At 36.2% G+C, this 12,673-nt stretch overlaps 1 protein-coding gene across 1 annotated transcript in view; it reads right to left on the bottom strand.

Moving 5' to 3' along the window:
* Positions 1 to 9,298: 9,298 nt before the first annotated feature.
* ALPK1 (alpha kinase 1) overlaps positions 9,299 to 12,673 on the bottom strand; it is a 70,020-nt gene continuing 66,645 nt past the window's right edge. The window contains exon 13 of the mRNA XM_044681648.1: positions 9,299 to 9,492. Within this exon, the coding sequence (XP_044537583.1) occupies positions 9,299 to 9,492 (194 nt within the window). The remainder of the gene's footprint in view (positions 9,493 to 12,673) is intronic.

Raw genomic sequence — 12,673 nt, 5'->3', positions numbered from 1 at the left:
GGGACCCAGCTTTGGAAGCATTGCCCCTTCCCCACTCCCAGAATCCCCGAGGCCCACACAACACAAACCCCGTATTCTAACTCACGCACAGACACTCAGGCACGCAAACACAAGCACACACACACACACACACACACACACACACACACACACACACACACAAAGAGGAGAGAAAAAAAACTGCAGTCTGGTTTATTGAAGTTCACTATAAGGAATAACACGGTATTTCCCTAAATTGAACTTCAAAGGGGATTTTTAAACATGTATGATGGGGAAGCCTTTGCAACCCCAAATACGCATATAAATATAAATAAAACGCCCAGATACACAGGCTTGCCAAAAAATCTGATGATGATAGGAAAACAGGAAAAAACACAGTCTTCAGGTGAAGATCCCCTGCTTTAATCAAAATAGTTTCCCATATATTTTTTTAAACCCTTACCTTCCGTCTTAGAATCAATAACTGGGTATTGGTTCTAAGGCAGAAGAGTGGTAAGGGCACATTTACACAAGGCTTAGGGTTTACAAAACACTTGGTGCATATTGTCTTATTTGATCTTTACAAAGCTCTGTGAGAGAGCTGCTATTATTACACCGCTTCCTACCTTCCCCCCATATGGATGTGGAAACTAAGGATAAGTGACTTATTGGAGAAGCTAATATGTATCTGGGGCAAAATTTGAGCCTGGGTTTTCTTCACTCCAGGTCCACTGGTTTTCCATTATACAGAACTATCCCTTTCTGAGATACTATTTTGTCTGGCATTTCCAGACCCCCAAAAATATTTTTATTAACTTTAGCTCAGTATTATTAGGTTTGGTTCTAATGTCCTAAAATGAGATAATATCTGTCTGGCATAGTAGGTGATTAATAGACACTTGTTCTTTTCCTTTCCCTGTCAAAGACCTTTTGGATCCTGACTATCATTGGTAGTGCTATCTATCCCAGGTTTATGTCATTTTCAGATTTGATAAAGATGTCATCTGTTAATGCCTTTATCTAAGACATTGATTAAAAGTCCAGCAACAAAGGACCAAACATAGATCCTTGGGGTACATTGGAAACAAAATTGCCATCAAACCATTAATGACTGCTCTTGGAGTCAGGCTATTGAACTATGGATTTTGAATCTGTGTACAGTCAATTCTGCCATAATGTAATATAGAAATTCTGAAAAATCACCATGCTATTCAAAATTGTGCAATAGAAACCAAAGGGCTTTTAGGGAAAACGAGGCTAGGGAAACAATTTTCAGAAATGTCATCAGTGACACAAAAAGATAGGAACCAAATAAACATATAAGCATAGTTTTGTACATGTTAAATTGTTAAGAAATAGGTAACTTTTACAATAAATAGTGGCAGTGTCCACAAGCCTCATCCCTTTTATTTCCCTTTAGAGTGATAAAGATTTCTATAGCAAATAAAATATACATTATTCCTTCTTTGAGCCAAATATGATAAGAGTAAGATTCAAGTATTACCTACTCTCACACCTCACCCCCCCCCCACTCCGCAATCTTCCCCTTCTATGTATCAGTTCTCTCAGGCATCTTTTATGTGAAATAATTCATCCCATTTTATCTCTCCCTTCTCTCTTCTCTCAGTGCAGCAGTCTTCTTTTTCCTCTCTTAATTTTGTTTTTCTTTTCTTCCCATTATGGAAAATTCATATCCACATCCTCTATCTATGAAAGTTTCTCTTTTCTATTTACCTTCTTATGCTTCTCTCAAGTCTTCTATTTGAATGGCAAATTTTCTATGAAGCTCTAGTCTTTTTATTAGGAATTTTTGAAATTCTCAATGTCATTAAATATCTATTTTTTCCTCTTGAAGTATTAGATTGCATTTCACTGGACAAGTGATTCTAGGTTGTAATCCTAGATATTTTGTTTTCTGCAATATCATATTCTAAAACCTGAGATCTCTTAAGGTTGAAACTGCTAAATCCTATGTAATTCTCATTGTAGTTGCATGATATTTGAATTGTTTCTTTCTGACTGGTTGGGATATTTTTTCTTTGGTCTGGGAATTCTGGAACTCGGCTATAATATTTCTGGAATTTTTCCTTTTAGGACATCTTTCAGGAAGTGATTCTTTCAATTTTGGTTTTACCTTCTGATTCTAAGCTGCCCAGGCAGTTTTTCTTAATAATTTCTCTGAGTATTATGTCTAGGTTCTTTTTTCCTCTTGCTTTCAGGTAGTCTGATAATTCCTAAATTATTTCTCCACAATCTAATTTCCAGGTCAGTTGTTTTTCCAATGAGAAATTTCATATTTCTTCTTTTTTTCATTATTTTGCTTATGTTTGCTTGTTTCTTGAAGCCTCATGGAATCCACTCATTTAGTTCTAATTATTTGAGTAATTCTACTTTTTAAAAACTTGCTTTCTTCAGTAACTTTTTATACTGCCTTTTCTATTTGGTCAATTCTACTTTTCCAGGAATTGTTTTCCCTGGCAAATTTTTGGATATCTTTCCTCATTTTTTTGTGTTTCCTTTACCAAGCTGTTGATTTTTTTCATGTTTTTTTTGCATTACTCTAATTTTTTACCCATTCTCTTCTTACTTCCTTCATTTTATTTTTAAGACCTTTATGAGCTTTTCTTCAGATCTTTTGAGGCCTAAGACCAATTTATACTTTTCTTTGATGCTTTACATATAGCTATTTTGTTAATGTTGTCCCCTTCTATATTTGTATCTTGACCCTCCCTGACACCATAGAGTCAGATTCTTATTTTTTTCCTTTTGGTTCACTTTTTCCCAGTTTATTTTGTGATTTTTAAAAAAATTTAAACATTTATTAATATTCATTTTTAACATGGTTACATGATTCATGCTCTTACTTTCCCCTTCGCCCCCCGCACTCCCCTATTTTGTGATTTTTAAAAAATGTATAGCAAAGTTAAGCCCTGTTTGGGAATCAGAAGGAGTGCTGTCCCATGTTTTTTGCACTGAGGCTTGGGGCTTTGCTTATGTTTAGCACAAGACCTTGCAATCTAGCTGTTGGCTTATAGTAGTAGTAGTAGGTCTCCCTGTTGTCATATACTGATGGGAAACCTCTCTGCTGTGTTGCACTGATGAAGACCTCAGTATAGGTTTGTAGTGTGGCAGAGACTTATTGCTGGACAGCTCCAGGAGCAGAGTCTTTTGGACAGCTCCAAGAGTGGAGGCTCTCTGCTGGTTGATCCCAGAGATGGAATGTTAGTTCTGACTGGCCCTAGGAGTGGAGTCTTACTTCTAAGACCCCAGGGGAGGGACCTACAATTGGCTTGCTAGGTTAGGGTCTCACTGTTAAGGGGGCAGGGCCTCCGATGGCCTACCGGGGTGCTGTCTGCCCTTGCTGTTGCCTGGCCAGACTTTGCTCCTTTCCCATCTAAATGAGATAGACCTCTTGTGCTATTCCTCCAGGCTGCTCTGGTCTAATGAGGTGGTTCTCTCCTCCAAAACTTTTTGAGAAGCTTTTTTTCAGTGCTGTTCAGAAGGGAATTTGGGAGGGTTGGGAGGGTGGTTTTCTTACTCAGCCATCTTGGCACTAGAAGACCCAAAGATTATATTTAAAAGTGTGTCAAACATGACAAAACCAGTGAAAATGTGCATCCGCCATGGGTGGGGGGAGTGCGGGGGGTGAAGGGGAAAGTAGGAGCATCAATCATGTAACCATGCTAAAATGATTATTAATAAATGTTAAAAAAAAGAATTTAAAAAAAAGTGTGTCAAGCATTTATCCCCCATGCAGAGCCAATTTTTAAACATTCACCAGAACATCAGTGTGTGATGTGTGTAATGTTAGGCTATAAAGAATGCCTCTGAGGTGTACCTAAATCATCTGAGTGTGTTCACATTAACATTCTACTTCATGTTCTACTATTGGGGCATCTCTTTATAAAAATTTCTCTTACTGTGTTCAAAAGCAGCTCAGATGACAGGTTTGGGGATATTCTTAGTAATGCTCCAATTCTTTAAAAAACAGTCTAATTGGCTCAGCTCTTGCCCTGAAGTAAATTGAGGCAATCTCTTTTCTAAAGGACTAATTTCTTGTCTCATTCAATTTCAAACTGCAAACTTAAATCATTTTTCTATAGAAAATTATTTTTTAAATTAAACATATTTTCTTTTCCTCTGCCTTGATTAGAGGGGTGTGGTGGAGAGAATCAAAAGTCTTATGATAAATATGCATAGTCAAGAAGGAAAAAAAATCCCTATATTGGCCATGTTCAAAAACCGATATCTCATTTTGCAACTTGAATCTAACACAGCTCTTTCAACATATGTGTAACATTCTTTATTATTGGTCTTCTAGAATCATAATTGATGATTATATTGATCAGAATTCTTATGTTTTTCAAACATGTTTATCTTCACAATATTGCTATTGTATAAATTATTCTTATTTCTATTCCTTACTCTGCATCAGTTCACATTTTCATCATTTCTTATAGCAAAGTAATATCCCATCATTACATCACGTCAACTTAGAAGAACTGAAACTTACAGGAATTCAGAATTAGAACAGAGGGTAGCAGCAAGGAAAAACTGAAGTCTAAGAGAATTTTCCCTTTATTTGAGACTAAAGTCTACCTTTAAGATAAAAAATAAAAGTTAAGAAAAATGCTCGGAAAATGAGCAAACAAAAAAAGACATAACCATAGAAAATTATTATGGAGACAACAAACAGCAAAGCACAAACTCAGAAGGTTATATTGAGATCAAAACAGCTACATGGAAAACTTCAGAGAAAAATGGGAATTGGTCTGAGGCTCTAGAAGAGTTCAAAAAGGATTTCAAAAATCAAATAAAAAGGGCAGCTGGGTAGCTCAGTGGAGTGAGAGTCAGGCCTAGAGACAAGAGGTCCTAGGTTCAAACCCGGCCTCAGCCACTTCCCAGCTGTGTGACCCTGGGCAAGTCACTTGACCCCCATTGCCCACCCTTACCAATCTTCCACCTATGAGACAATACACCGAAGTACAAGGGTTAAAAAAAATCAAATAAAAGAGGCAGAGGAAAAATGGATAAGAAAAATTAAAATGATGCAAGGAGAAAATAACATCTTAAAAAGTAGACTTGGCCAAATGGGAAAAGAGGTAGAAAAATATAATGAAGAACAGAGTTTCTTAAAAATCAGAATCAACAAAATGGAAAAGGAGGTTCAAAAGTTCACTGAAGAAAATAATTTCTTAAAGATTAGAATTGGGCAGGTGGGAGCTAATGACCATGAGAAATGAAGAAACAATAAAATGGAAGAAAATAAGAATTATATCATTGGAAAAACAACTGAACTGGAAAATAGATCCAGGAGAGAGAGTTTAAGAATTATTGTACTACTTGAAAGCCATGATCCAAAAAAGGGGTAGTTGGAGCCTAAGAATTTCTATATTTGGGTTCAAGGTTGGATTAAAATAAGATAGTTGTGGGAAATTTAATAATTAATAAAATGAGGTTTACTTATCCTTACTTTGTTTATTTACATGGAAAAGATATTTAATAAGAATACTCCACTTGGCTTAGGTAAATTGTATCTCCTCATGCCTTAGTAGAGAATCATGTCTAGTCAGCAAGGCAAAGTCTGGTGACTGTTAAGCCTAGTCATCTATAAAGTTATGAACTGACCTTTTTATGCCCTCAGGTAATCAGAGAGCTATAACAACTTCTTGAGCTTTAGCCCTCTGGGCCAATCAAGTCTCATCACTGATTTCCCAATATTTTGTGGGAGGTAGAAAGAAAGCTTAGCTTGGCCTACATGGCAGGAGACTTGACATATTGATTTCATTTCTCTTAGTAATGATTTAGAACAATCATCATGTGGATATTTATAATTTGTCATTCTTCTGAGAGCTAGTTGTTTCTATCTTTTGACTGTATCCCTTGGGGAATGGCTCCTGGCCTTTTATATTTGTGTTAGTTCTCTATATATCTTGGATATCAAATGCTTATCAGAGTTATTTGATTTAAAGATTTTTTCAATTGAAATCAGTGAATAAACTTTCTTTTAAAAAAAGTTAAAATTTTATTTTTTATTGTGAATTTAACAAAAATGAAATAAAATAAACATTTCTGTATATAGAATATAAAAAGAGGATTGTACATGAAACTGCAAACTTCTATTACATATAGCTTGTTTTCCCATTTAACTACATAATACATCTAAGAAGTATCTTTCAAAGCTTTCATGCTTCTATGTGCTTCCTTTAGGCCTCCCTTCTTTTCTCTCCTTTGCACTTTATACACACTTTCATTTCATTTTTATTTTATCAATGAACAAACATTTATTTTCTGCCACATTTATATCTTCTTTTATTAGAAAAATAAAGCCAAAAGAAAAAAAAAGGAAATTCTTATCACAAATATGCATAGTAAAGCAAAAGAGATTCCCATTTTGGTTATGTCTCATTCTACATCTTTCTGTCTGGAGGTTTGGAGTTTGTTTTTCATTTGTCATCTGGAATCCTGATTCATCACAAAAATTGTTTGTCTTATATAAACTGCTCTTCTGGTACTGCTCGTGACACCCTGTATCACTTCACACAGATCTTCCCAGTTTTCTCTGAAACCATCCTTTTTGTCATGTCCAAAAATACATACTAAAATCTCACTGTATTCATATGCCCTAATTTGTTCAGCCATTGCCCATTTTATGGGCAGACCTTAGTTTCCAGTTCTTAGCTGCTACCCAAAGGGCTTCCATAAATAATTTTGTACATTTGGATCTTTTTATTTCTTTGGTCTCGTTAGTGAATTTAACCAATAATAGTGCAAAAATTATGAAAATTGATGACTTTTTGGACATTCAAAAACATTCAAATTGCTTTCTAAAATGGCCGAACCAATTCACAGCTCTATCAATGGTGTATTAATGTCCCTATTTTCTTATACCCCCTCTAATATTTACCATTTTCCTTTTTTTTGGTACACTTTATAAAAACACATTTTTCTTCTTCTATTGGATATGAGAAGGAAACTTAGATTGTTATAATTTGTATTTCTCTCATTTTTAGTTACTTGGACAATTTCCTTTTCATTTGGTTGGTGATAGTCTGGATTTTTTCCTAAGAAAAATCACATTCTTTGATTATTTATCATTTGAGGACTGGCTCTTATTCTTATAAATTTGAATTAGTTATTCAGATAAATTAGAAAGAAGATCTTTATCAGAAAATCTTCCTATAAAGATTTTTTTCTCAGTTAACTGATTCCTTTAATTTTAATTGCATTGATTTGCTTCCATACTTTCTTTTTTTTCTTTTTTATTAAATGCTAATTAATTAAGAATATTTTTCTGCTCCCATATTTTCAATGAAAACCAAGAGCCCAGAGGAAACAGAAATTAGCCCAAACTAGAAGAAATTTTAAAAAACTCAGCATTCTCCTCCTCTAATAGGACAAAGTTGTGGCAAGAATGTATATCAAGTCCTCCAGTGGTAGTTACACATTTTTTTGGAGTCAGTTTACACCTTCCCATTGCTTCCTACACTCCAAGGCGAGAATGAGAAGAAAGATTGCCCAACGTGGTAACAAGAGTTAGAGAACAGAGACTTGGTAGGGAGGAAGATCTGACAGGAATGAGAGCAGGCTATTATTGTCTATCCATGATTTAATTAGGGGTAATATCCTTTTGAACAAAATATGGAAATGCAATTGCTATTGTCACCAGGGACACTGCATTGGTCTCTAAAAAATAACTTTTTGTGCAGCACTTATTCTAGTAAAATGTGCTGGTGGTCATCTTCAAGAGGAAGAATGCTGATAGGCATAGTGGTAAGCATCTGTAATTCCTGTGACTAGGGAAACTGAGGCTGGTGGATTGTTTGAGCTTGAGTTTCTGAGTTATGGTAGGACTAAAAGCTAATCATTTTTGTAAGCACTAATTTAAATTAATATCACAATGATTCCTGAAGACTGCCAGAATTCTATGGAAGGTCAAACTGATCGAGTTCAGAAAAGCAGGTCAAAGCTTTCATGTCCATCAGCAGTGGGTCAGGCTATGAGTTATTACAGTATTTTTGGTCTAGATGAGATAGAGAGATCCAGTCCCTTTCCTTGCACCTTGCAAAAAAGGTGGAGGAAGAAAGCATATAAAACATATATATATCATATAGAACAGGACATCAAAACCCATTTTGGTCTTATAGCTATTGGACCACAGATGGGCATTCTTTAGAAATCACCTACAATGAGATATCTCATCACCTTTCTCCAACTGTTTTCTTTATTAGTTACTTTAAAATGTGTATTTATATGAATTTAATCACAATGTTTATGTTTATGAAAATATATTTCTTAGAGGAATTCTTATTTGAGTAGGATTTGGGTCTGAGACCCCTGGATAGATAAAATGTTTGTCCTTTCCCTAGAGATTGTTTTAGTTATTTAGGCAGGGAATATTGGGGTTGGATAGTTCAGTCCATAGCTGGCAGGTGTCTAATGGCAGCTGTCATAAGTTGCCTTTCTGGTTTGTCACTCATCTGGGAAAGGGACTCTAGGAGAATGAGTTGAATGGATAAAATTATCACTAAATATTGTTTACCTGAAAATACCTAGGATCAATATATGGGTTAAAGGCAGAGGACTTGGCATACAGATTTTTCTGAGTTTGGGGAAATGATAAGTTGACATGTTATAGAGATAAGAGAGTTGGAGCCAAAATGTCTTGGGTTAGAACTCCACCTCAGATAAATATTGGATATTTGGCCCTAGGTCAGTCTCTTAATCTTTCAGTGCCCTGGGCAATTCTATGAATTTAAGTTAAAGAGAAGGTGCTGTCCAGCATTGGTAGAGAAAATTTCCCCATCTGATAGTTCCTTGTACCAAGGAAATTTTCATCTTCACCCCATCTCTCCTTCTTGTTCAATAATAATAATGTACTCTCATAATAATAACAATTTGGGATTGCCAAGAGTATCAGGTTCTATCTACATGATGTTGTTTTGTTTTTTTTAAACCCTTACCTTCTATCTTGGAGTCAATACTGTGTATTGGCTACAAGGCAGAAGAGTGGTAAGGGTAGGCAATGGAGGTCAAGTGACTTGCCCAGGGTCACACAGCTGGGAAGTGTCTGAGGCCAGATTTGAACCTAGCACCTCCTGTCTCTAGGCCTGGCTCTCAATCCACTGAGCTACCCAGCTGCCTCCTACATGATGTTTTAAAGATAAACAAATCCATGAAATATTCAAATAAATATTTTAAATTGTGTGGAAATATGCATATTTTCTTAATAATGATTTCCAGATAATTGACTGATTTTTTGTTTTCACCTGGTCTCCTGGCATTTTTTGACCTAAAATTGCTGTTGAAGAATATGTGCCTAACTGAACTTTTCAAGTGAAGATCTGGTCAAAGAAAGTCGATGGCATATTTCATTGCACTTCACATGCTGATCGTTGAAGAAATAAGAAATGCCTTTTTTTCCAAAGTTAGTGGTCACATTTTTCTGGTCAAGAGAATGAATCTGGGGATCTGTGAGGTAAATGACTCCTTTTCCATTACCAGTCACCCAACCTATAATAAAAGAAATTTGAGTTTTAGATCTCTTAGAAAATGCCATTTCAGTACTGCAGAAGAGTAACATTTCTAGCGTATACTTATTTCAAGCAGGGGTTCTTCACCTGGGATAGGTGAACTTGCTTTTAAAAAATATTTTGACAACCGTCTTTTGTTGTAAACTTACACATTTTGATTTATGCATTTGATATTATTTTGAGAAGAGTTCACCACACTGCCAGTGGGGTCCAGGACACACATAAAAAAAGGTTAATAAACTTTGATTTAGAGAGATACCTAGTAAAATTTAATGATAGGCAGAATGTTCACAGAATATGGTGTTCAGATGAACTTATTTATGCTGAGTTGACTCCAATCAATCTCCCAGACTCATTTTGACAACTTTTAGACTAATAACAATTAGCTAATAATAATAAGCTAGCACTTATTTTGTACTTTAAAAAGTGTTTTGGAAATATTATTTCATTTAATCTTCATGTGAAAAATTAATACCAGTCCCCTTTTTTTCTTGGGTACCCTAAGATTGACTTGAAGGTTTAAAAGGGGAGTTTCATACTGAGTTTGAAAATAGACCATTCTCTGATTGAATTCGGTTTCAGTTAAGTCCCACCCTTTGACTGAATAAAGAACAAAGCCTGGTGCTTACAAACTACTTACACATTCTGGGTTTGGGGTGGGGGGTAGTGGGGATGCCAGGCTCTCTGGTATCTGGAAAACTTTTACCTCTTGTTCCAGGTGACTCCAGGTGTCTGGAAGTCTCACCTCCGATATAGACTGAGATCTGATACTGTCAAACCAGAGGAACTCAGAAAAGGATGTCATAAGGAGTATAAATGTGACATGGGACTCTCTTTTGCCTCAGAATCAAGGACAGAAGTGGTGGCTAGGAGAGGACTGGCATGCCCATAGTGTGGCCATGCAGCTGGCTTGGGAAGGTGGCTTGGAGAGTGCCAGCACAGACAAGCATTGATTAGGGAAGGATGCTTGCAAAAGGAAATAGCCAGCCACATGTGGCTAGCGTTTTTTCTTTCTCTGACCTTCCTTTTAAAATTATTTAATAAATACATATAAATTAAGACTGTCTTCAGAGAACTTTAATCTTAAATTTCACAACAACCTTGGGAGGTAGATGCTTCTATTACCTTCATTTTTGAGATAAGGAAACTGAGCCCTGGGCCACACAGCTAGCAAGTATCTGGGGTGGGACTTAAGCTCAGGATGAACTCAGGGATTTGAAATAATTCTATCCACTTTACCATCTAGCTGCCTCCTGGATAAAGGAGGATTGGATGTTTGGATTAATATAATATCAATTTCTAAGGTCCAAAATGCACTAAAATAACCTCAAAATAAATTGATTCTATTCTTATTTCAGTACTTGAAAGATCTGTGATTTCATTGTGGTGCTTCCAACACTGATGTAGTTTAAAATCTTTCCATGATAGTTTCATGGATTGTTGTGTTCAGAGAAATTCACCACCAACCTTCTTTTGATCAGCCCTCTGACCCTGACTAGGCTGATCCTATGACAACAAAGTCTATAATTCACAGCTTAGTGTGACTTTCCAAAGATTGCATTTTCTTACCATGAACTTTAAGAAGCTCTAGTCACCTCTAAGCTATAATAAGGTGGAAGAGATCCTAGGATTTACTTTTAAAACCCTGAAACTGTACTTGAGTATAATGTAATATTTCTTTGATGATTCAGAAGGTACTTCAAGGTTACCAAGCGTCCCAAGGTCATCATTCTGAACAACAATGATCATTATAATGTAGATGCATATATATGGTGTAGTCAACAGAGTTCTTTTGGACAGTTAACATACTTTTAAAAAACAACTACATATTCTTAAAGAAACCCCAAATAAAAATATTTCTGCAAGTAATAAAAAGAGTTAAATGTAAGTATTCATTTTAATCTCTAATATATTTCACTTGATTCTATTTCTCTAATTATTTTAGCCTCATCAAGCAACGAACTTGGAGCTAATGGAAAGGGTAGATCAAATCCTGTCTTGGACACTTACTGACTGTGACTTTGGGTAAGTACCTTCTCAGTTTCTTCAGCTTTAAAAAAAATGGGGTTAACGTGAGTTGAATTGAATTGAATTGCCACTTTTGGAAGCTGCAGTAAAATTTTCATGCTACTATGTTCATATTTACTAAAGGAACAGCTACTTCTTTATTGCAAAACAAAGCAATTTATAAACCTTAAGGTGCTAAAATTGCACTAAGATTTTTGAGAGACACAATGTATAAATGTCCATCATCATCATCATCGTTGTTGTTGTTGTTACCATTATTCTCATTGAGGTTGCTTGACTTCTGCCACAGATATGAATGAGAAAATAGGCCAACGTTTAGACGGTATTGTCAAAGTTGCAGTTGTTGCTGACTGTGTGATACACTGCCTATACTTTTGGGGCACATGTTATGCCTTAAGAACTCTGGTAGTTTTCCACCCAGTCTCTGGTTACAGAAGATGCTCAGGTGCTCCTCACAGATACATATAACAGAGTAGAAAACATTCCAGGAAAGCCACCCAAAAAACCAGACTTGTTTGAGTTGCTCTGTTCTGCCACACAGAAGTCTCACTTGTGAGGAAGATTAGATTAGGTATTGATTAGGAAGTACATAGCAGGAAGGAGCTGGAGCTGGGAATTCCAGGTTGGAATGAAGGAGCAGGAAGAGGTGACTTGGCCCTGAGTGAGGACTCCATTAGTGGTGGGTAAAAACTGTTGCCAGCCTGGGAGACCTCAGAGCAAAGGACATCCTGCTTTCTGATTTTCCCTGGGATCCTGTATGGTGTGGCATCTAGCAAAATGGACAAATCTACAGAGCCAAGGAAGAGGAGAAGTTTGAGAACTGGTGGACAGTGCTTCAAGCAAAACCTTCTCTACTTGTTACCTGAGACAACTTTAGCTCCTGGCATCCAGAGATCATCAGTGGATTGCAGTGAGAATCCCAAAGCTACTAAGTCCTAGCTGTACTCAAGCCTGGCAGGTTCCAGGTTTGAGGCAGAAACCCAGAGACTCCATTATAGCTCCTTGGGTCCTGTAGTTTAGATCACTTAGATTAGTTTAGTAATAAGTCCTTCCCTGTCCCTGTGGGTTTTGTTATTAGGTGTTAAGGTTTTAGAGTAGACATTCCTATCCCTCCTTTTGTTGTTCCTAATTAA

The sequence above is a fragment of the Gracilinanus agilis genome, chromosome 6, assembly GCF_016433145.1.
Source record: "Gracilinanus agilis isolate LMUSP501 chromosome 6, AgileGrace, whole genome shotgun sequence".
NCBI lineage: Eukaryota > Metazoa > Chordata > Mammalia > Didelphimorphia > Didelphidae > Gracilinanus > Gracilinanus agilis.
This window is presented reverse-complemented; position numbering and strand designations above follow the sequence as displayed.